The following is a 26,515-nucleotide window of genomic DNA, read 5'->3' as shown; positions in this document are numbered from 1 at the left end:
TATATACCCAAAGGATTATAAATCATGCTGCTATAAAGACACATGCACACGGATGTTTATTGTAGCACTATCCACAACAACAAAGACTTGGAACCAACCCAAATGTCCATCAGTGACAGACTGGATTAAGAAAATGTGGCACATGTACACCGTGGAATACTATGCAGCCATAAAAAGGATGAGTTCATGTCCTTTGTAGGGACATGGATGCAGCTGGAAACCAGCATTCTCAGCAAACTATCGCAAGAACAGAAAACCAAACGCCGCATGTTCTCACTCATAGGTGGGAACTGAACAATGAGAACACTTGGACACAGGAAGGGGAACATCACACACCGGGGCCTGTTGTGGGATGGGGAGACGGGGGAGGGATAGCATTAGGAGATATACCTAATGTAAATGACACGTTAATGGGTGCAGCACACCAACATGGCACATGTATACATATGTAACAAACCTGCATGTTGTGCACATGTACCCTAGAACATAAAGTACAATAAAAAAGAGGGAAATTTATAGCATTAAATGCCCACACCAAAAAGTTACAAAGATCTCAAATTAACCACTTAACATCACAACTAGAAGCAATAAGAGAAGCAAGAGCAAACCAAACCCAAAGTTAGCAGAAGACAAGAAACAATCAAAATCAGAGCTGAACTCAAGGAGACTGAGACACAAAAAGCCATATAAAAGATCGACAAATTCAGGGGTTGGTTTTTTGAAAAAATTAATAAGATAAATAGGCCACTAGTCAGTCTAATAAAGCAGAAGAGAGAAGATCCAAATAAACACAATTAGAAATTACCAAGGGGATGTTACCATTGACTCCACAGAAATACAAACAACCATGAGAGACTACTACAAACACTTCTATGCACACAAACTAGAAAACCTAGAAGAGATGGATAAATTCCAGGACGGAGACACATACTCAGGACTGAACCAGGAAGAAATGGATTTCCTGAACAGACCAATAACAAGCTCTGAAACTGAAACCAAAGCAGTAATAAATAGCTTACTAACCCCCAACCCCCCAAAAAAGCCTAGGACCAGAAGGATTCACAGTCAAATTCTACCAGATGTACAAAGAAGAGCTGGTACCATTCTTACTGAAACTTTTCCAAAAAATTGAGAAAGAGGGATTCCTCCTGAACTCATTCTAGAAAGCCAGCATCTTCCCAATACTAAGACCTGGCAGAGACACAATATAAAAGAAAACATCAGGCCAATATCCTTGATGAAAATTGATGCAAAAATCCTTAACAAAATACTTGCAAATGGCCAGGCACAGTGGTTCATGCCTGTAATTCCAGCATCTGGGGAGGCCAATGTAAGCAGATCACTTGAGCTCAAGGATTTGAAACCAACCTGGACAACATGGTAAAATCGCATCTCTACCCACTGACCCCCCCCACCAAAAAAAAAAAAAATAGCCAGGTACAGTGACACACACCTGTGTTCCAAGGTACTGAGGAGGCTGAGGTAGGAAAATTGCTTGAACCCAGGAGGGCGAGGCTGCAGTAAGCCAAGATCAGACCACTGCACTCCAGCCTGAGTGACAGAGTGAGATTCTGTCTCTAAAACTATATATATATTTGCAAATCGAATCCAGCAGCACATCAAAAAGTTAATCCACCATGATCAAGTAGGCTTTATCCCAGGGATGCAAGGTTGGTTCAATATATGCAAATCAATAAATATGATTCATCATATAAACAGAACTAAACACAAAAACCACACGATTATCTCAATAGACACAGCAAAGGCATTTGACAAAATCCAACATCGTTTCATATTAAAAACTCTCAATAAACTAGGCATATAAGAAACATACTTTAAAATACAAATTATCGCACTTATACAAAGAAAAGCTGGTACTATTCCTGTTAAAATTATAAGAGCCACCTACGACAAACCTACAGCCAACATCATACTGTTTGGGCAAAATCTGGAACCATACCCCTTTAAAACTGACACAAGACAAAGATACCCTCTCTCACCACTCCTATTCAACATTGTATTGGAAATCCTGGCCAGAGCAATGAGACAAGAGAAAGAAATCAAGGACTTCCAAATAGGAAGAGGGGAAGTCAAACTATCCCTGTTTGCAGGTGACATGATTCTATATATAGAAAACCCAAAAGTCTCAGCCTAAAAGCTCCTTGAGCCAATAAACAACTTTGGCAAAGTCTTAGGATATAGAATAAATGTACAAAAATCACTAGCATTCCTATAAACCAACAGCATCCAATGCAAGAGTGGAATCAGTAATACAATAATGTTCTCAATTGCCACAAAAAGAACAAAATACCTAGGAATATAGCTAACCAGGGAGGTGAAAGATTTCTACAATTAGAATTACAAAACACTGTTCAAAGAAATGAGACAACACAAACAATAGAAAAACATTCATGGTCATGGATAGGAAGAATCAGTCTTGTTAAAATGGCTATACTGCCCAAAAGAATTTATAGATTCAAAGCTCTTAGTATCAAACTACCAATGACATTCTTCACAGAACTAGAGAAAAACCATTTTAAAATTTATTTGGAACCAAAAAAGAGCCTACATAGTCAAGACAATCCTAAGCAAAAAGAACAAAGATGGAGGCATCACGTTACCCAACTTCAAACTATACTACTGGGCTCTAGTAATCAAATAGCAAGGCACTGGTACATAAACAGACATATAGACCAAGGGAACAGAATAGAGAGCCCAGAAATAAGGATACACACCTACAACCATCCTGATCTTTGAAAAAGTTGACAAAAACAAGCAATGAGGAAAGGACTCCCTATTCAATAAATGGTTCTGGGATAACTGACTAGCCATGTGCAGAAGATTGAAACTGCATCCCTTCTTTATATCATATACAAAAATCAACTTGAGATGAATTAAAGATTTTAAATGTAAAACATAAAACTATAAAAATCCTCGAAGATAACCTAAGAAATACCATTCTGGACATAGGAACGGGCAAAGATTTCATGACAAATACACCAAAAGCAATCGCAACAAAAGCAAACATTGACAAATGGGATCTAATTAAACTAAAGAGCTTTGGCACAGCAAAAGAAACTATCAACAGAGTAAACAGACAACCTACAGAATGGGAAAAGTATTTGCAAAGTATACATCTGACAAAGGTCTAATATCCAGCATCTATGAGGAACTTAAACAAATTTACAAGAAAAAAACCTTTTAACCTCATTAAAAAGTGGACAAAGGACATGAACAGGCACTTTTCAGAAGACATACATGCAGCCAACAAGCATATGAAAAAATGTTCAATATCAGTGATATGGTTTGGCAGTGTCCCTACCCAAATGTCAACTTGAATTGTATCTCCCGGAATTCCCATGTGTTCTGGGAGGGACCCAAGGGGAGGTAGTTGAATCATGGGGGCTAGTCTTTCCCATGCTATTTTTGTGATATTGAATAAGTCTCACAAGATCTGATGGGTTTATCAGGGGTTTCCACTTTTGCTTCTTCCTCATTTTCTCTTGCCACTGCCATTTAAGAAGTGCCTTTCACCTCCCACCATGATTCTGAGGCCTCTCCAGCCATGTGGAACTGTAAATCCATTAAACCTCTTTTTCTTCCCAGTCTTGGGTATGTCTTTATCAGCAGTGTGAAAAAGCACTAATACAGTAAATTGGTAGCAGTAGAGTAGGGCATTGCTGAAGATACCCAAAAATGCGGAAGCAACTTTGGAACTGGGTAACAGGCAGAGATTGGAACAGTTTGGAGGGCTCAGAAGAAGACAAGAAAATGTGGGAAAGCTGGGAACTTCCTATAGACTTGCTGAATGGCTTTGCCCAAAATGCTGACAGTGATATGGACAATAAAGTCCAGGCTGAGGTGATCTCAGATGGAGATGAAGAACTTGTTGAGAACTGGAGTAAAGATGACTCTTGTTATGTATTAGCAAAGAGACTGGAGGCATTTTGGCCCTGCTCTAGAGATTTCTGGAACTTTGAACTTGAGCAAGATGATTTAGGGTATCTGGTGGAGGAAATTTCTAAGCAGCAAAGCATTCAAGAGGTGACTTGGGTGCTACTAAAGGCATTCAGTTTTATAAGGGAAGCAGCACATAAAAGTTTGAAAAAATTTGCAGCCTGACTATGTGACAGAAACGAAAACCCATTTTCTGGGGAGAAATTCAAGCCAGGTGCAGAAATTTGCATAAGTAGCAAGGAGCCTAATGTTAATCCCTAAGACCATGGGAAAAATGTCTGCAGGCCATGGCAGAGACATTCATGGCAGCCCCTCCCATCACAGGCCTGGAGGCCCAGAAGGAAAAAGTGGCTTCCTGGGCCAGACCCAGGGTCCCCATGCTGTGTGCAGCCTAGAGACCTGGTACCCTGTGTCCCAGCTTCTCCAGCTATGATTGAAATGGGCCATTATACAGCTCAGGCTGTGGCTTCAGAAGGTGGAAACCCCAAGCCTATATGAAAACAAGTTCATCCTCACTGATCATTAGAGAAATGCAAATCAAAACCACAATGAGATAGCATCTCACGCCAGTTAGAATGGCGATCATTAAAAAGTTAAAAAACAACATGCTGGAGAGGATGTGGAGAAACAGGAACACTTTTACACTGTTGGTGGGAGTGTAAATTAGTTCAACCATTGCAGAAGACAGTGTGGAGATTCCTCAAGGATCTAGAACCAGAAATACCATTTGACACATTAATCTCATTACTGGGTATATATCCACGCACACATATGTTTATTGCAGCACTATTCACAATAGCAAAGACTTGGAACCAACCCAAATGCCCATCAATTATACACTGGATAAAGTAAATGTGGCACATATACACCATGGAATACTATGCAGCCATAAAAAGTAATGAGTTCATGTCCTTTGCAGGAACATAGATGAAGCTGGAACCCATCATTCTCAGCAAACTAACACAGGAACAGAAAACCAATCACCACATGTTCTCACTCATAAGTGGAAGTTGAACAATGAGAACACATGGACACAGGGAGGGAAACATCACACACCAGGGCCTGTCAGGGAGTGAGGGGTAAAGGGAGGGAGAGCATTAGGGCCAATATCTAATGCATGCAGGGCTTAAAACCCAGGTAATGGGTTGATGGGTGCAGCAAACCACCATGGCACATGTATACCTATGTAACAAACCTGCACATTCTGCACATATATCCCAGAAATTTAAGTATAATAAATAAATAAATAAATAAAATAAAATGAATAATTATTTTAAGATAAGAAAAATCAATGAGGGAAGGAAGACAAAGAGGAAGTATTTACCAGGTCAGTATTATACTACACAACCATAGTCATAAAGACAGTTCAATACTGGCATAAAAAACAAAACAATGGAACAGAAAAGAGAGTTCAAGAAAATATCCAAGTGTTTATGGAAGCTTGATGTGTGAGAATATTCCCTCTACATATAAAAACAATAAAATCAGAGCCCTGCTTTTAATCGTATAGAAATGTGAACTAACAGATGCATTAAAGGCCTAAATGTAAAAGCAGAAACCATAGAATTAACAGAAGATACAGAACATCTTTGTGACCAAGAGGTATGAAAGTACTTCTTAAATAAGATACCAAAATTGTAAACCATTACATATTTTGTGGATTTACCGACCAAAAATCAAAGATTTCTGTTCAACCATGAATATCATGGACAAAACAAAGAAACAACAGACAAATGGCATACTGGAAAAAATATGTGCAAGTCTGAATACACCAAAGATTACTATCTAGGATAAATATGTAACTTTTATGAAACGTTATGGACATGATAGAAAATCCATAAAAAACTAGATAAAGCATATAAACAGACAATTCATAGAAAAGAACATGTGAATATCATTTTCCTATGAAGAGATGTTCAGATGTACCAGGAATCAAGGAGATGCATGTTAAAACAATGAAATTCAACTTTATGCCCAACAGAACAGCAAATACTATAAAACTGAATAATACCAAGTAATAAACAACACATAAAGAAATGGGAACCTTCATACATTCTGGCAGGAGTGTGAATTGCTACAGTTAGCCATTCTGGAAAAAAAAATATGGCAATATTTCATGAAATTAAAACAAAATTGAAACTGGATACCTTAGCAGTTGTAAAATGTATTCCCTATGACTTACAAAACTGTGTGAAATTCTCTAAAGTACATAAAAGGAAAGCATTTTTAATGGGTGAAGTTGGAGACAAAATAGATGTCCATTTCTTGGGGAATAGACAAGAAAGAAGAAATAAGTTCATGCTATGAGTATGTTAGAAGCAATAAATAAGATGAGCATATAACGTCAAGGACAAATCATAAAGTAAGAAATCAGATGTGGCCTCTAACACAACACTAGCTATACAAATCAAAAACACATGCGTGAAACAGTACTACATGTGTCCTAAGAATATGTAAATATATAAATATCCAAGAACAGAAATGAAACATATTAGACAGAATAAGTGCCTATCATAACAACTAACATGTATTGAACACTTACGTGCTCAGCCCTGTTTTAAATATACTAACTAATGTACTAATTTAATTCTCAAAACGTTTATCATTTTTATCTCTACTATCTAACTGAGGAAAATGATGCACAGAGAGGTTGTTATAGCAAGTGGGTGGCAGATGTGGAATTCAAGCCCAGGCAGTCCAGAGCCTGTACTCTTTGCTTCCCCTATGTTCTCTGTGGAGAGGAGGCAAAAACTCAGGAGGGTGAATGAGAATAGTAAGCCATGAAAAAATAATTAACTTAACCCCCACACCTGAGATCTGCAAAAGGAAACAAAGTCTTCAATTACAAGATCTCCTTGTTAAAACTCCAAGTCAAGTGCTTATATAACATGAGCAGGTAGATTATTAAATATTTGACCCTTTCTGGTTCTAAAATTTTCAAATCCTAATATTTGACTTTACGTTCTCTAAGACAGAAGACCCAATCAGATACAGCATATCTGTGAAAAAAGAAAAATATATTATTTTTCACTTTTCTAGGACATTCTAAATACTATGTAATGGAAATTAATTCTTAACACAAAGTAGGCACTTTCAACAGGTAGATTATGATGTTAAGTTCTAGATTTTGGCAAACAAAGAAACTGGTTGCTATGTTTATACACGTAATACTAATACCCCTTGTTAAATTAGCAGAACATTATTGGGGGGAAATATTGTAAGTTTAGCCCCTGAGGCTGCAAGGATTGTAGGGATTATATTATCATAGCAGCTATGACATAGAGAACAAAATAAAAACAAAGTAAAATACAAAGTAATCTTACAGTAGAACGCTTCCAGAAATGAATAATTTCAGTGACATTTTTTGCAGGATGCAGTAAAAAGTAGTACTTCCATTCATCCCAGTCTACTGTCATTGACCCATCAGTATCCATGCTGAAATTTTTTAAAAAAGAAAATAGTGCTTGCAACATTTATATCAAAGTTAGCACCACTATAAAAATAAATACTTCTTAAATATTTATTGTTGGAGCCACTCCTTTGGACTTCATCAAATTACTGTATTTTCATATTGTTATTTAAATGGATTTTATTTTTTAAGCAATTTTAGATTTTCAGAAAAATTGAGATGATAATACAGAGAGTCCCATATATCCCCACACTCAGTTTCCCCTATTGGTAACATTTCACATTATTATGGTACATTTGTTATAATTAATGAACCAATATTGCTACATTATTATTCGCTAAAGTCCATGGTTTATTCAGAGTCTCTTAGTTTTTAACTAATGTTCTCTCTTTGTTTCAGGATCCCAGCTGAAATGGCACATTCTATTTAGTCATCACGTCTCCTTAGGCTCTCTTGGCTATGATAGTTTCTCTTTCCTTGTTTTTGATAGCCTTGATAGCTTCAAGAAGTGCTGATCAGGTAATGGGCAGAATGTCCCTCTAGTGGATTTTATTCCACATTGCTTTTTAATTATTTACTTGTATGTATTTCTCCCATATTTTCCTATGATATTTTGAAGGGAAAGGCCAAGTCATCTGTGTATCTTCAATACTTAGCCTTCCATAAATATCTGTTGAATCAATGAATAAATGGATGAAAAGTGAATAAAACTGATTTAAGGGTAATTTTATATCTTTTGGCTCTTCAAGTATTATTTTTACTTCTGATCCTTTTCTCCCTATTTATAGCTTTTAAATCAACTTTAAAACAACCTTTTATTAATTTAAAAACTCACTTTTTACCATGGAAAATTTAGGATTTACTCAATTTTTAAGCATCTCAATTTTTTTAAGTTGTTTCATTGTCTGACTAAAAGGTGGAATTAGTGAAATGCTTTTTAGGTAGCATTATTGTAAATACAAATTCTGAAAAACAAATTCCATTCTGCCAACAAAAAGATTAGTACAATTTCCAGTTCTAGCCAAGACAAAATAGTGGCTATAGAACTTAGATTGCCACTGTAAACCAATCTGAAACTGGACACAATATATGAAACAACTGTTTTCAGGCATTGGTCTACAAACAGGACAGGGCTGTGATACTTGAGAGAAGGAAACGGAGAAGTTGAGCTCTCCATTGATTCTCATTTTTGGCTAGGGACACTTCAAATAGCAGCATAGACAAGTAGGAGCCTAAATAAAGAACAGGTGGGTAGAATAAACAAAGACTGGAGCTCAGGGCTGCTGAGAGGGCAGGAATTTTCAGGTCAAATTTTGGACGGTGTTCCAGAAACTATACGGGTAACCTTGAATCTTTGGCCAAATACTAAGCTACACTTGACTCCATCGGCCTGACAAAAATAGCTACTGAAGGACTGTGAGTCTGTAGAAATTCAGTAGCTGAGCAATACTGGAGTTCAAAAAAGAAAGCAAAGTTGGAAGTGAGGGCAAGAAACATTACATACAGGGGGAACTAAAAAAAGCAACCACTGACATCAGAGTCAGCTTTTTTTTTTTTTTTTTTTTGAGACGGAGTCTCGCTTAGTCGCCCAGGCTGGAGTGCAGTGGCGCGATCTCGGCTCACTGCAAGCTCTGCCTCCCGGGTTCACGCCATTCTCCTGCCTCAGCCTCCCAAGTAGCTGGGACTACAAGCGCTCGCCGCCACGCCCGGCTAATTTTTTTTGCATTTTTAGTAGAGATGGGGTTTCACCGTGTTAGCCAGGATGGTCTCGATCTCCTGACCTCGTGATCCGCCCGTCTCGGCCTCCCAAAGTGCTGGGATTACAGGCTTGAGCCACCGCGCCTGGCCCAGAGTCAGCTCTTGATAGCAGACATCTTTTTTGTTGTTATTGTTGTTTGATTTTTGAGACGGAGTTTGGCTCTTGTCGCCAAGCACAAGCTGGAGTGCAGTGGCACGATCTAGGCTCACTGTAACCTCCGCCTCACAGGTTCAAGTAATTATCCTGCCTCAGCCTCCCGAGTAGCTGAGATTACAGGCACCTGCCACCACACCCAGCTAATTTTTGTGTTTTTAGTAGAGACAGGGTTTCACCATGTTGGCCAGGCTGGTTTCGAACTCCTGACCTCAGGTGATCCACCTGCCTTGGCCTCCCAAAGTGCTGGGATTACAGGCGTGAGCCACTGCGCCTGGCCAATAGTAGACATCTTTAGTGATAACTTCAAAGTGCTAGAAAAAAAAAAAAAAAACTGTCAACCTAGAATGCAACTGCAATAAAAATAATCTTCAAAATTGAAGGTTATATAAAGACATTTTCAGGTAAACGAAACATTCCCTACAAAATTCACCTGTGGGCAATGTGTACCGCTTCAATCTGCTTTGCCTTATGACATTACATTATAATCATCTGGAGTTATCTACTAGCCTGAAACCCTCAAGTGGGGACTTTGGCTTGTTCACAACTACATCTTTTGTAACTACAGCTATGACTGATGTTTATAGAAGTTCTATAAATAAATTTTGAATAAATCATTGCTATCAGTAGCTCATAATTAATTGGAGTATGATTCAGCAGTGTATTTCAAATTTTCCAAAAACAGTATAGCAACATATAATTTTGTGAGTAATGGCTTATAAAACACCATTTGTCATATCAATGAAAAAAATCCATAGATTGACAAAACTCCCAAGTTTCTATCAAACTTGTCCTATTTGTTACTTCTTTTTTAAAAAAATCTTATTTTTTATTTTAAGAAAGCTTATTTCTAGTTTAATTACTTATGAATAGAAAACATATTCTGTATGATTCCAGTTCTTTATTAAAGTATTTCACATTTCCTTTATGACCCAATGTATGGGCAATTCTTATAAATGTCATACGTGTGCTTTAAGAGAAACATATTCTTCAGTTTTTGAGTGCAATATTCTATGAATGTTTTCTAGGTAACGGTTGGTGATGGTACTGCTATATTTAATCTTTTTTTTTTTTTTATTATACTTTAAGTTCTAGGGTACATGTGCATAACCTGCAGGTTTGTTACATATGTATACTTGTGCCATGTTGGTGTGCTGCACCCATCAACTCGTCAGCACCCATCAATTCATCATTTATATCAGGTATAACTCCCCAATGCAATCCCTCCCCCCTCCCCCCCCATGATAAGCCCCAGTGTGTGATGTTCCCCTTCCCGAGTCCAAGTGATCTCATTGTTCAGTTCCCACCTATGAGTGAGATGGCATTTTCCATCCGCTTATTCTATTAAATGCTGAGAAATCTGAGTTAAATCTCTTACTATAATCATTGACTACTTATCTATTCTTCCTTGTACGTTTATTAATTCTTGATTTATAAATTTGGGCTATATTATTAAACCTATACAAATTTAGAATTCTATCTTCTGGGTAAATAAAATCCCTAATCATTATAAAATGCCCCTTTTTATTTTTGTAATGTTTTGCTTTCTCCATCCTTTTCTTCTAACACTTCCATTTACTTAAAAATATACCTCTTGTAATAGTATGTAATTAGATTTTGTCCACAGCAACAGCCAAAATATTCTGTCAGATATAAGATACAGATTAACAGGATATATTTCATGTTAAGACATAAAAGATAGAATCATAAAACAATCAAGAAATTATAAACTATAAGAAATTATCAAACATATCTGAAAAAGAACCAAATGACAAAAACTTCTACAAAAAATTGTTAATAAACTCAGTAGAACAGTTAAGTGAAGAAAAGAGATAGATGAAGAGGGGAATTGAAGATATATTTGAAGGGCTTACCCAGAATGCTGCACAGAAAAAGAAGAAAGTAGAAAAGATGAAAAAAAGGCAAAGAAAATGAAGAGGAAACTGTATTTGAAATATAAAGATTGAGAATTTTTTTAAACTGTCATAAGACATAAACACATAGTTTCAAGAAGTACAACATTAACACTGAGGAAGTAAAATTAATAAAAAGAAAGCAAGACAGGCCTATTCACTAGATAAAAAGCTACAGAACCCAAAAGACAAAAAGAAGATCATAAGAGAACACAGAGAGAAGAGACAAATCCCCTACCAAGGATCAATATAAAGACTAGGCCAATCTTCCATCTAATAGTGCAATCTAAAATCAGTAGAATAATATCTCAAAGTTCTGAGTAAAAATAATTGTCAAACTAAAACTGTGTATCTAGCAAAACTCTCTTTCCAGAACAAAAGTGAAATACACATGCTTTCAGATGCTCAACAACTAAGAGTTAAATACCAATATATTTCCACTAAAAGAATTTCCAAAGGATGCAGTTCATGAAGAAAAATTATCCTGGATGAGTAGTGTGGGATGCAAGGAAGAATCGTGAGTAAATCAGATGCTAAATATAAAAACATCAATCAAATTTTCTCTATAAAATAACAATTACAATACTTACTTGTTCAGTTTAAAAAGAGAATAAAACAGCATATAAATTAGGAGAGGGGTAACTGGAGCTAAAAGTGTCCTAAACTCTATTGTTTGAAGAGGGTATAAAGATTTTGTTTAACTTCAGCCTTTAAATTAAACTTGTATAGTAAAATTTCAAGCCTAACTACTAACAAGAAACAAAGTATATAAATACAAACCACAACAAAAAATAAGAAAAAACATGAGAAAAATTTATAGAAAAGAAAGGAGAAAGAAAACCCTATAAATACTGTAAGTCGTATTACAATCAATCCAATTACATTCAATCTCTTACAGAGAATATAAAAAGAGAGACTACTCCACAACTTGCTCCATGAGGTCATTGTAATCTAAGAAACAAAATCAGATTAGGACAGTAGAGAAAGAAAAGAACAAGACAATTTCAGCCATGAACATAAATGTAAAAGCTATGAATGAAATTTTAGCAAATCGAATCCACCACAATATTTTTAAGTTGTGTTTATCCTAAGAATATAAGGATGAATCAACAAAGAGAAAAATCTGTAAGTTAATTCACCACATTAACAGATTAAAGAAAGATATATATGATCACCTCACAAATCTAAACCCATTTGTAATTTTTAAAAGTCTCTTGACAAAATAGAAGGGAACTTTCTTAATATGATGAAGATGATAAACCACTTTTAATGGTAAAATATGAGAAGTTTTCCCTTTAAGATCAGGAAAGGGAATGCCCATCACTACCAACAGCATTCCAGCAAGAATAGAAAAACTCATTAATCAAAGGTCTAAGGGTTGGAAAGACAGAAATAAAACCACCAGAATTCACAGTATTATCTTTTGAGTAGTATCTTACATGGCAATTATAGCTTTTGTCTCCTCCACTTCCCACACCACAATTTATCTGGTTCTTCTCAAGGTATAAACACATCTTGCATCCTTGTTAAAAACTAGAATATCACAGCTTGAGGCTGTTTAAAGTCACAGATATCATTAAACATGTCATTCTAACCCAGTCAGAATCTATTCTATGCAGAGGGCATAAGAAGCACTAGACACTTGGCAGCATTATGGGCAAATCCAAACTGTTGTAACTTCAGGGATGAGCTAGCTGAAAGAGGGTTTGAAAACCCATATACCACCTCCAGAGGGTCCTAGAGTTAACCAAAGTGCTCACTTCACAGTTCTTACTCTCAAGCCCAAGGAAGTTTGAGAACCAGCATACTACTGTCAAGCTTCTGTGCTTTGCAGGTACAAGAGACAACGGCAGATTAAGCATGCGTAAAAGCGTCCAGAAAATACAAGGTTTTCTTTTCAACTCTACCTTCCTCTACTTTCCCCTCCCTCATGCTCTTTTAAAATTTCTCCTTAGGATAAATTGTCTCTGTCCCTTTACATAAAAGCCTAATGGTTTCAACCATGGAATCCCTTCTTCAAAAGAAATCTTCCTGAAAGTTTAAGACATAAAACAAATGAAGGCAGAACTGTTTGGTTCAAGCAATAGTTGGGAGCCAGAAACTCATTCTGATCTGTCTCTCCTTCCCTCCTCCCACAAATACACAGAAACCCCTCTTAAGAACAGTTTGAAAAATCATTACACTGGTAGTATGTGTAATTTCATTTGGTTTCTGAGGCTTAAATGGTCAACCTAGGGAATGACATTGCAGGCTGCTCTGAAAGGGATAGATTTCAACGAAGACAGAATTGAGCAAACACACAAGCGGGTTTGTTTACCAAGTTATAGAATAAGGGGTGAAATGCCGCATTTATAGCAATTAGTTCCTAACATCAAGTATAAAACACAAGAAAAAGTTATTAAAAATAAAGACAAGGACTGACCTGCTCAGAATTGTTTTTGCCTGGACTTCAGAAATATGCATACCCAGAGATTTCAAAGCAGCAATTATTTCTGAAGCATCTATTACTCCTTGAAAAAAGAAAAAATGTCAAGTTAAAGTATCTGAAAAGACAATAAGGCAAATATACTTACAATGTAAAGGGCTTTAAAGGCCCATATGTTTTCGACCTATAAGGCCCATATGTTTTGACCTATAATCCCATATCCACAGGTCAAAGCCTAACAAACGTTTTGGAAAATTGGTACCAAAGTTCATTTGGTGGCAAAATCTACCTTAAATGGATATTAGGTTAATTTTAGTCAATTACTTATCTAATGTAGTGTGAATATTCACGTTTCACTGCAGAAGCATTCATACTTATAACTACATGGTGGTGCCCCATAGTCCCCATATCATATATGTACTGCATTACTTTTCTAAAATCCAAATTTTAAATTTCAAACCACATTTGGCCCCAGGCATTTCCAATGGAATTGTAGGTCTATAAGATTTTCTTGACTTGGAAAGAACTGAAAAAGTCAATTCCGAAGATTTGATCCATTGGCCTGAAAATAAGGCCAGTCAGTGTTTTATAAGGTAAGCTTTCAAAGAAACAATTGACTTAAAATACAACACCAAACTCATGATTTAACACACAATATGATGTATATATTATGATATATATGTTATGATATATTATGATAATATATGAATCAAATCTATATGATTTATACATTAAATCATAGTATATGTTTTACCACATCATATACTATGTTAAATAACTCAAATCAATGAATATATTTAATATAAGCTTACTATGCATTTCACTCACAATGTTGGAGGTTGTGAAGGGAAAATTAAGTATTGCATATTCTCCTGAAATTCTAAAACACAGATCTAATCCTATCACTCTCCAAGTCCAAAGAAACTTTGATTCCTCTCTTGCATAAAGCAAGTAGTTGAGGATATCCAATATTTTTAAATATAAGGACAATGTTTTAATGTAAAAATAAATTACCTTTAGTGTCTCCTAGTTGAAAAATACATAATGTCAAAAAGTTACTATACATTTAGTCACACTTTTAATTTGTATTTATGAACTACAGCTGCCTATGCATACCTTTATACACACATATATGTGTGAGATGTTACTTATTTGGTCGATAGACAAAGCCCATTAATCATCTATAGAATCTCAGACTCTTTGCAATGACTCAAGGGCCTCCAGTATTTCAAGCTCCATAGAATGTAGTTTACTGGTCTATTACTCAACCTAGAAATCAAAGTTTCTTCAATAGGGGAGGCAGGATCCTCTGCCTTATATACCATTATAATCTTCAAATACTATACTCTTCAATTCAATTTAATAATTTTTAAAATTTGAAAACCTACTATGCAAATCACTATGCTAAATGTGAAGGAATCCAAAAATTAATAAACACCCCAAAGGAGTTTACCAATTTGTATAGATGCACCAAGTACTTTAAAAATAATTACTGCTAAATGTTTGTTAATAGAAGAGCTAGGAATAAAATGCAATGGAAGGGTAAATTAAGCAGTAAATAAGAGTCACAAATGAGGTCCTATAAAGGATAAACAAGAGACCACCAAAGAAACAAAAATCATTTTAATAATAGGTACAGTATGAGCAAGGTACACATATTTATTTAACTAAGATGTATTGAAAACTTACATATGGTATCAGAAATCAGGACAGTAGGTACCTGCAGAGGAGGGGTAGTGATTTGGAGTGGGTAAAAAAGGAATGTTTCTGAGATGCTTGTAATAATCTACTTCTTAGTCTAGATGCTATTTTCATGCTGCAAGTTTGCCTTGTGAAAATTTATGGAGCTTACATTTATAATTTATGTATTTTGCAGTATATGTTATATATATCAATGAAATGTTCCAAAAAAATAGCAAGTCAGGACCGAACTGGAAATGTCATTTAATCAGCTCTGACCTTCTCTGGTAATTTCCCAACTATGCCTTTGTTCACGCTATTGTCTCCGCTCAAGAAATCATTTCTTTTCATTTCTGTTTATATATTAACCCAGTACAAATCTTAATTGTGCCTGGACACAATTAAGTTCTTCTTGTATCACTTTTATAGTAATGATCATAGTCTACCATGTGTATAGCTATATATGTCTTTTATTACTCCACCCAAAACTGTGATTCTGAAGACTTTCGTTAACATAGTTCCTAGTGCACTAGCTCATATATAATGGTCGAATACTGTTTGCTTAATTGACTAAAATATATGAAGTAATCTTTACTTAAAAGAACCTAGAATTTAGGCAAATATGTAGGAAAAAAAATAGGTAATCCAATCCAGAACATAATCAAGGTCTACGGGCTTAAAGGGACATTCAGTGTTGTCTTTAATTATATGCAGTAAGCTTTCACTGAGAAGGTGGAACTGAAATGAATTGAATGGGATAAGAGTATTTAGAGAGATGGAGGGGAGGACTGCAACCATTCTAACAATGTAATTCCAGGGAGAAATGTAAAATATTCCATTCCCGTACCAGTGATCTATTGCTAAGTTCAAACCACCCCAAAATTTAGTGGCTTACAAAGACTATACTTAGTTATGAATATGCAATCTGAGTTTGGTTAAACTTGTTGGTTCAGTTGGTTGGTTCTTTTTCTGATCTTGTCTTGGTCATTCATGTAAATTTAATCAACTATTGGTTCAACTGCAGCTGGCCAAGATTACTTCAATCACATGTCTGTCACCTCAGATGAGACTATAGAACAGTTAAGGACTAACTGGGTAACTGTCTCCATGTGATCTCTCCCCCTGGGTACCTATGATAGCAGCAGGAGGCAGACGAATTTCCAGGCAGAAACGAGCAAGTCCCCGCTGAAACCCAACCATCAAACCAAAGACAGCCCAAAGTCTGAAAAGTGAGCTACCACAGTCCACGACTAATGTGAGAACTTCCTCAATGCCTTTTAGCCAATGAAATAGTGCTTTTTCCAGGCCTGTCCATGGACCAATCAGCATGCACTCCCCCATTCGGAGCTCATTAAAAACCCCAGACTCAGTCACACATTGTACTACCCACTTTCAGGCCCACTCCCACACAGAGGGCCACCCACCCTCAAGTCCCCTCTCTGCTGAGAGCTTTCCTCCTTTCACTCAATAAAATTCTGCCCTGCCTTGCTGACTCTCCAGTGTCCATGTAAACTCATACTTCTTGGTTATAGGACAAGAACCCAGAGCCTGCCAAACAGCAGGAGCAAAAAGGGCTATAACACATTCCTGGCCAGCTCTCTGAGCAACAGGCAGTGACATGCTCCCATTTGCCAGACTATGGGAATGAAGAGCAACAACCCTTCTGGGGGTCCAGACCTCAGAATTCCCCAAGTCAGAGCTATAACACAGTAACCCTTCTCCCCAGCAATGGGCTGCCACCCTATGTGATGGGAAGCTGCAGCAGCAGGGCTGGGCCAGCCCAGGAGCCATGACTGGAGCAGGGTGGTGGGACCAAACAAGCTGTGACAGGCCCCCATTTGCCAAAGTGGGTGGATGGCAGGAATAAATGAGCTGTAACACAAACAAGCTGTAATGTTTCCTGGTGGCTCAGTGCTCAGGACTCCCCGAGCAAAAGGCTGTAACACATCTTGGGGCTCTGCAATTGCTGTCATCTCTGAGTTGCCAAGTGCTACTGCATTCCCCCTTATCTAGACACTGGTGCCCAAGGTGGAAGGCATTCAAGGCAGCATGCCTGGACTAGTCATGGGCTGAGTGTAGAGCCAGCAGGTGAGGGATCCAGGCCAGCAGCACAAGCTGAATGTAGCCTGCCAGCCCAAGTGGGCAGAGCAAGCCCAGTGGGCACAAGCAAAACTTGGGGCAAAGGCGCCATCAGCCACAAAGGCTTCCAGCTGGTGAAGAAGCACCAAAAGAATCCTATGTCAGCTAGGCTTTTTTTGTGGTGGTTTACAGTGTTCAAGAGACAGCACTCAAGAAGACAAGCCCCAATGTACAAGTACTTGTATCAAGATTTGCTTATGCTCCAAGGGCTAAAGTAAGCTAAATGGCCAAGCCCAGGTCAGTGTGGCACATGGCAACAAAAGGGCATGAATCCTGAGAGGTGTGGTTCATTGGGATACCCAATGTAAGCAAAATTATTGAGCCTTCCTAAGCTTTAGAGTTCTCAACTATAAAACGTAGCTGCTGTGATGATTGTGTGAGATGAAAATAAGATGTAGAAGGTAAAATAGGTAGAACAAATATAGCAAGTAGGAGAGTTCAGTAAATGTTAGTTCCTTTCCCTCCATTTCCTCAATCCCCAAAAAGCTCTATCCAAAAAAAGAACCTTAATGATGAAATTACATTTAATAATTACTTCATTCACATATTTGCAACAGCATTCCATGGACATTTTGGCTGAACAGAGCAGGGGCTTAGATGCTTTCTTGGTGATTAACATGGTTTGGCTTGTGTCCCCACCCAAATCTCACCTTGAATTGTAATAATCCCCACGTGTCGGGGCAGGGCCAGGTGGTGATAACTGAATTATGAGGGCAGTTTCCCCCATACTGTTCTCATGGTAGTGAATAAGTCTCATGAGATCTGATGGTTTTATAAATGGGAGTTCCCCGCACAAGCTCTCCTGCCTGCCACCATGTAAGATGTGACTTTGCCCCTCATTCGCCTACAGCCATGATTGTGAGGCCTCCTCAGCCATGTGGAACTGTGAGTCCATTAAACCTCTTTCCTTTATAAATTACCCACTCTCAAGTACGTCATTATTAGCAGCATGAGAATGGACTAATACAGTGAGAGAAGTTAACCAGGTCAGTTCACATGGGGCCTTGCATCCTTCTAGCTAGTGAATTTGATAGTAGACCAGCCCACATGCATCCACTTGCCTCCATTATTGGCATAAGGCCTGGAAATCCTTCTAGGCAATTGGGCAGGGGTCATTAAAAATGAATCTTCTCCCATCCTGGCTAACAAGCTGAAACCCCATCTCTACTAAAAATACAAAAAATTACCCGGGCATGGTGGTGGGCACCTGTAGTCCCAGCTACTCGGGAGGCTGAGGCAGGAGAATGGCACAAACCCAGGAGGCGGAGCTTGCAGTGCGCTGAGATCGCGCCACTGCACTCCAGCCTGAGCAACAGAGCGAGACTCCATCTCAAAAAAAAAAAAAAAAAGAATCTTCTCTACTACTAATGTTTAACACATATAAACATATGATGAACCGGGAGAGTCCCAAGAGGAAGAATAATGCCTGAAAGGACCAGAGGGAAGAATACTAAATAAAGTGAAAATGCTTACAATATAGCATTAAAAGAAAAAAGGAAGATACCAAACTATACATACAGTTTGACTGCAATTTCATTTAAAGAGAAAGGCAGGCAGAAAGAAACAGAGAAAAAATTCTAGAAGGAAACATTAAAATGTATCAAAATGTTAAAACTGGTCTCTAGATAGCAGGGTTACAAGTAACCTTTACTTTCTTTTGGGACCTTTACGTGTTTTCTAACTTTCCTGCAACCAATACATTTTTATAATCATCACAAAAATAACAAATGTCATTTTTTAATTATTATAATACTTTTAGCTCATATATTGCAAAAAAATGGAAAACACTACTCACTAAGCAAAGAAATTTTAAATTTAGAAGTCACAGGCTTCTCAAAAATTATTTTATTAAAAAGATGGTAACCACATAGAAATTATACTACTAATAAATATAGTTTATGTATTATTCTTAGAAATTTAACAATTAGTGCCGAACAACTAGTAGAAATAACCAAATCTTTGATAGTAAGAGTAAATTAAAGGCTATTAAAAGTGCCCTTTGGACTGACAGTTATATTCATATTAAGTTAACTGTAGTTTAAAAAACACATACCATCATTATTTTTGTCCAGACTATTAAATGCCAGCCTCATTTTCTTCTCATGGTCTTGAAGATACTGCATAAATTCTCCAAAGTCCAATCCTAAATCATCGTTGGTATCTCCAGACTTAAAAATTATCTACAAAAAAAGAAGAAACTCATTGCACAGATGTATCATAAGTAAAGTCACTATACCATGTTAACATGTATACATTTCACTCATACTAATTATGATTTCCATCAGCATCCATTATCCTAGCTTTTCAGTCACAGCTACAGGTTATGTATATTAAGTGATTTTTAAATTTGTGCAATAGTAGATTAAGCAGCCACAATGCCATTTCAAATAATTATGAATCTTATTAGTAAGTATTTACCTGAGATAAACTATTAATGCCAAGTACCTGAAAGGGATAAGACACTCAGATACACAGCCTTTGCCATTGGAGACCTAAAAAATCTGTTAACTGAGAAAAAAATTATGTAGAATTCTAGTATGTCTAGTATGTCTCTCAGCATAATGGTCTGAAACTTAGCCTTATAAAGTGAGAGTGTATGTTCAAGTCCCACTGGAGCCTTATGCTTTTTTAAATAAAAAATTAATAATATTTGTAAAGCATATCAATTTTCAGTAAACTTCTACCTCTAGACCATGTCTTTTTCATCTTTGGACTATCAATATCCAGCATAAAGTATGGCATATATAAGCCCTTAATACATTTTAATCGAATTTAAAAAATAAATACTGTAAGCAACTGCCACTGTCTGACTAGGTGAGGTGCTAGGGATTAAAAGACAAGAAGATACAGTCTCTGCCCTGAAGGAAGTTACAGACCAGTAGAAACCATGCATATAACCAAAGAAAATGTGTTAGCTGACATAAGGGAATGTATTCAAGGTACAGTGAGGTTTGTGGAGATTCAGGAGAGCCTTCACAGAGGAAGAGCGCTTGAGCTGAGACTTATAGAGAAAAATAGCTATACAAATAAATGGGACAGGATGTTCCAGGAATAGGTGACAGTGTTTGCAAAGAGGCAGAATATATGCTAATTAGAAAAACATAATAATAATAATAGTGATGATAGTAACAGCTAATATTTATTGAGCACTTCTAAGCGTTTGATCTGAATGAACTCATTTAATCATCATAATAATCTTTTATCCAATTTGCTAAGGAGAAAATGCAAGGGAAAAATGTAGAAGATAAGGCAGGCAAGGGAGAGATCATGAAAGGATTTACATGCCACAAAAAAGATTTCAATTTAATTCTGCAGGAATTTTCCAATGAGTGGAGTTTATATGGTGCATATGTGAAAATAGTTAAATAATACTAAATTACAATGTGAGGAAATTATTCCTGTTCCAATTTTCTTTCAATCCTCTGATTATATCATGGATAACATATCAATTTTGTACTTACAGAAGTACAATTTCTTACAGTACTTCTGTAAGAAGTACTGGCAACTTCTTACAGAAAAAAATCAGAGTATAAGCCTCAGGCTCACCTTCATCAGACAATACAGACAATCCCCAACTTAAAACAGTTTGCTTACAATTTCTCAAATTTACAATGGGTTTCTTAGAGTATTAAATGCATTTTAACTTACGATATTTTTAACTTATGATGGGTTTATCAGGACATAACCCCACTGTAAATTGAGGAGTATCTGTATAATAATTAGCCAGAATTTAATAATACTCATTTGTTTTCAATTTGTTTATTTTATGCTTACTTGTAATCTACTCATTTTCCATTTATGGAAATTATAAGTTTTTATTTTAAAATAAATTTCTTAAGCATGACATCAGCAAGATGGTGGAAAAGGAAATCTCATGCTTCAGGTCCCCTCCAAGAAAGTTCAACTAGGAACTATACACAGACCAGAACATCTTTTTGTAAACTCCAATACTTACAAACAAGCCTGAGATGTCTGTGTGAGCCAAAGAACTGAATGAAAACTGAATAGAAGAATAAGAAGACTTGTCTTACTTTGACCACACCACCAGCCTCTCCCCAATTCCACACAACACTAGACAAATAATTTTCCTAGGCCCAGGGTTTCTACCAGAGAAAAGAGGACCGGAAACAGTCATCCAGCTTCCCTAGCATTTTGAGATTCTTCTCAGGAAGCCCACTCCAGTCTCATCTCACAGAGAACAATAAGGAAAATGGCATGGTTTGACCACTGGAGTCAGGTAGAAACAAAGAAAGGAGGCAGTGGTCATAGTACTAGCACCATGAATCTTGGTGATACCTCTGTGTTCCCGCCAGCTGTGGCACGCAATCAAAGATACCAGCAAACTTCATAGACCACAGTGCTAAGCTAGTCACCTTCAAAAATACAGCGGGACCTAGCTTGGGTCCCAAGACAACTAGTCTTCATGTCCAGCCTCAGAGGCTCCCAGTGACCCCAACCAGGCAGGGAGATGCCTACCTCTACTCATTACAAACAAGCAAAGGGACAAAACTAGCTCGACTATGTAAGTCAAGCAGCAGCCACACCCTACCAAAAGCCCATCCCATGGATTCACCCTTACAGGGAAACAATCCTCAATCATGCATTTCTAAGGAGCATTGCCCCTACTCCCACCTATCATGAGCAGCAACTCTGCTTAAACTCAGAGCCCAGTTTATGGTCCTGTCTAACTAAAGAACCCAAATAGTGAAATTGTTCATTAAAAGAATACACTGTGACTGGCCTGACCAGAAACCATCACAGGACTGCCTGACAGCAGAGCCCAGCCAGTGGTCTCATCAGATAGTGCAAGCCAGCCAGTATCTGATACCAGATGTTGATATCAGATGATATCAGAGCAAAGGCAACATCTCAGCCAACTAGAGAACCCACAACAAGCTCTGCCTGCCAGGGATCATCACCAGCTGGTCCTTCCAGAATCACAGGCTGGACTAAATAGTGAAGATTTATCCCTGCCTCAAAACAACTTTAAAGGACAGAAGAGGGGCTGTCTTGCAAATGTGCAGATAACAATACAAGAACACAAGGATTACAAAAAATCAAGGAATCATAACACCTCCAAAAGAAACTAATAAAGTGCCAATGATAGACCCCAAGGAAAAGAAGATCTATGAAATTACTGAGAAAGAATTCAAAATAATCCTCTAAAAGATCAACACAAGAGTATACAAATATAACATTTAATGACATTTGGCAAAACAATACACAAAGTAAGAAGCTCAACAATAAAATAAAAACATTAAAAAGAATCACGTAGAAATTCTAGAGATGAAGAATACAATCACTGGACTGAAAAATTCAGTAAACATTATTAACAACAGACTCGATCTTTCTTCTGATGAAGCCAATGGGGCAACAAATAGAAAATTTGAAATTATCCAGTCAGAGGACCAAGAAGACAAAAGACTGAAAAAGAATGAAGAAAACCTACAGGAACTATGGGACACCATCAAAAGATCAAACCTGGCATGAATCAATGAAAGCACTAAGCTAAATGGTATAAGTAAAACAGATCCATATTTAGAATATTCTGGGAATGCAATGGTGACAAAGCAATTTTATTCCTGGTGCAAGGGTTAAAAGAAAACTATTAATAACTATAGCTAAAATAAATTGTCAAAAGAAACACATTATAAAATGACATAAATTCTGACATCAAAAGCAAAAAATATGGAGAAGGGGCCATAAAAGTACTTTGCTATGTGCAAAGTTAAGTTGTTATCAGCTTGAAATAGGCTATTACAAGTAGGAGATGCTCTATGTAGGCCTCAGGGTAACCACAAATCAGAAATCTTTAGTAGAAGGACAAAACAAAAATAGAAAGCATTCCAGTACAGAAAAATATCAAACAATAAAGGGAGATAGCAAGAGAGGGAGAGAAAAACAAAGTATCTACAAAACAAGCAGAAAACAATTAACACAATGGCAGTATTAAATCCTTACCTATCAAAAATTACCTTGAATGTAAATGTATTAAATAACCTAATAGAAAGCTATAGAGTGATAAATGGATTTTAAAAGTCTTGTTTTTTTAAAAACAGTTTCATTGTATGTTGCCTACAAAAGACTCTTCTTATTTTTAAGGACACGCATAATTGAAACTATTTTGGAAAACAAAAGAGAGCAGGGATAGCTAAACTTATTTAAGACAAAATAGACTTTAAGTCAAAAATTCTAAAAAGAGACAAAGACACTATATAATGATAAAGGACTCAATTCATCAAGGGAACAGAAGAGCTATAAATATGTACTCACCCAACACCAGACCATGATTTATAAATTATAGAATCCGAAGGGAGAGATAGATTGCAATATGGTAATACTCAGGAGCTTCAATACCCCAGTTTCAACAATGGATATCTCATCTAGACAGAAAATTAGTAAGGAAAGATTGGATTTGACCAACATTTTCAACCAAATGAACCTAACAGACAAATATGAAACCTTTCATCTAACAAAAACAGAATACACATTCTTCTTAACGGCACACAGAACATTTTCCAAGACAGACCATGTTAGGGCACAAAACAAGCCTCAGCAAATGTAAGAAGACTGAAATAGTATCGAATCTCTTTTGACCACAATGCCATGAAACCAGAAATAAAGAGCAACAGGAATTTTGGAAAATTCACAGATACATAGAAATTAAACAACATGCCCTGAACAATAAATGAGTCAATGAAGAAATTAAAAGGAAAATTTAAAAAATATCTTCAAACAAACTATATATAATAAGGGGTTCATACACAAACTATATAGAAAACTAAAACTCAACAACAACAAAAAATCACCTAATTTGAAAATGAGCAAAGAACTTGGACATTTTTCCAAAGAAGTTATACAAACTTCATGGCTACTAAGCACATGAAAAGATGCCCAGCATCACTAAAGAGGAGTCCAGATGGTTTGGACTTCTAGCAACAACCAAAAAAAAAAAAAAAAACACTCACCGATAAAAAAGCTTTACAGTCTTTAGACATAACTCCTAAAATTCAACAGGAGTTACATGTGAAGACTGCTAACCATTGAAGAAGAAATAAAATAATTTTTTTCTTGATATCCTGAAACTTCCATCTAAATAGTTTAAAAATAATCAAGTCAAGACTGGCCTAGAAAGGAAGGTATTCCTAATTTAGGTGAGGTTCTAAAACAATCAGCTGAAGTGTAAACCCACCCATGGATCAAGGTCTGACTTCCCGTAGACCTTGCTGTAGATGTCAGAAAGAGAATAGCTCTGGGGCTCTTATCTGTGCCTGTCGTTTGGAGACGACCCTGAAGCACACTGCCCTGGGCAGAGAAACCCCTAAGAAAAGAGATGGTCCTTTACTTCTGCACAAAGGCTAACATGGCCCCTGACGTTGTGTGCTGATTCCATAAATGTTGAACGAGTCACCAGAAACCGCATCTCCCCAAAAGCCCCCTGGAGGTCTTTGTCACCAAGGAAAGTGGCTCTTTTTCTTTATCTTCTTTTCTTCTTTTTTTTTTGAGACGGAATCTCGCAATGGCGCGATCTCGGCTCACTGCAACTTCCGCCTTCCGGGTTCAAGCCTCAGCCTCCGGAGTAGCTGGGATTACAGGTGCGCGCCACCACGCCCGGCAATTTTTGTATTTGTTTAGTAGAGACGGGTTTTCAATATGTTGGCCAGGCTGGTCTCGAACTCCTGACCTCAGACGATACACCCGCCTGGGCCTCCCAAAATGCTGGGATTACAGGCTTGAGACACCGCGCCTGGCCGGAAAGTGCCTATTTTAAGAAGACAGAGAACATGTTTCGCCGGGTGGCATTATTCTGCATGACGAGGCTCACAGAGGAGAACCCCACCCTTACTCCAAAGGCCTTTGAAAGCAGCTCTGGAAAGGGCAGGGTTTGCTTAACCCTCTGCCCAACGTCTCCCCAGGCTGCCCGTGCCACCTTCCGGTCTCACCTCCTCGGAGTTCGGGTCAAACGCGGAGCTCCAGTTTCTCAGCCCCTCCTGGAGCTCAATGATGTCGACCACGCCGTCCCCATTGCTGTCCAGGTCTTCGAAGAGGATCCCATAGCGTAAGTAGTCATCGTCATCCTGGCAGGCCACCGCCTCCAGCGCGAAGCCCTGCATCCAGAGCAGCATGGCTGGGTCCAGAGGCTGCGGGGACCACTAGGCCACCCCGCCCGCACCGCGGCACTCGCCGCCGCCTCCTCGACGCCTGGCTGCGCAAAGCAGGGGGTCCCGGCAGTCAGCCAGCTTCTGCAACTGTCTGGCGGAGCCGCTGCAGTTCGGAGCCCACGCGAGCCAAGCCACCCGCGCCTGCGGGCTCTCGGGCGCCACCTTGTGGGACCTCTGGTCGAGGCGCCACGCGACACGTGAGGCGCCAGGTGTGAGGTGAGGTGCCAGACGTGAGTTGAGTAGCCAGACGTGGTCGCGTTGGGTACCCAGAACGCTTGGACAGGTGGTCGATAGGGGAGCCGAGGGACGTTTGGGGAAAGGGAGCGCATTCCCCCGCAGGCTCGAAAGGGCACTCGCGGGTGTGAGATTCTCGCGGTGCAGACTCAGTGCCTGCCGGAAGTCACTGCCGCGGGAGATGTGGCAAGGAGTGAGCTGCTCAGACGCGCTCTTATGCCAGCATCCAGTACTGTGGTGCCACCCTTCCTCCCAGGAGGACCTGCACCTAGAGGTCAGGACCCCGGCGACCCCGCAAAAGAGGTCTAAAGAGGAAAGGCCTCCTGAGGAGCCTCTGCCCTGTCCCTGTCTCTCTCTTCCCTCCTTGCCGGCCGAGCCCATGTTGGCAAACCTATTTTGGCCATAGTGGGATTAGACTTTTCATGTTTTCATGTAACCTTTCTCCAGTTAATTGGGTTGTGTGCAGAAATACTTCTATCTCTATTAATAAACGAAAGATAAAAATAAATAATAAATAAAGGTAAGATACATACGATTAAAATTAGAACATTTCTCCAAATCCAGAAATATGAAACACACATCATAACAGTTCCAGTTTGTATGCCACATTTCTATTCATAAATTTTGTTCTAAAATATAGAGAAAAAGTAAACAGCAAAATACTTTCAAGTAGATCTGAAGCAT

General features: G+C 37.9%; 1 protein-coding gene across 1 annotated transcript in view; it reads right to left on the bottom strand.

Annotated features, from left to right (window-relative positions):
• Nucleotides 1–25,561, bottom strand: part of LOC105506922 (calcium-binding mitochondrial carrier protein SCaMC-1-like) — a 59,232-nt gene extending 33,671 nt beyond the window's left edge. The window contains exons 1-4 of the mRNA XM_011935225.1: nt 25,379–25,561; nt 19,489–19,615; nt 13,614–13,701; nt 7,281–7,392 (exon numbers count right to left, since the gene is read on the bottom strand). Of these exons, the coding sequence (XP_011790615.1) occupies nt 7,281–7,392; nt 13,614–13,701; nt 19,489–19,615; nt 25,379–25,561 (510 nt within the window). The remainder of the gene's footprint in view (nt 1–7,280; nt 7,393–13,613; nt 13,702–19,488; nt 19,616–25,378) is intronic.
• Nucleotides 25,562–26,515: the final 954 nt, after the last annotated feature.

Source organism: Colobus angolensis, unplaced genomic scaffold, assembly GCF_000951035.1.
Source record: "Colobus angolensis palliatus isolate OR3802 unplaced genomic scaffold, Cang.pa_1.0 Scaffold141, whole genome shotgun sequence".
In the NCBI taxonomy this organism is placed as follows: domain Eukaryota; kingdom Metazoa; phylum Chordata; class Mammalia; order Primates; family Cercopithecidae; genus Colobus; species Colobus angolensis.
This window is presented reverse-complemented; position numbering and strand designations above follow the sequence as displayed.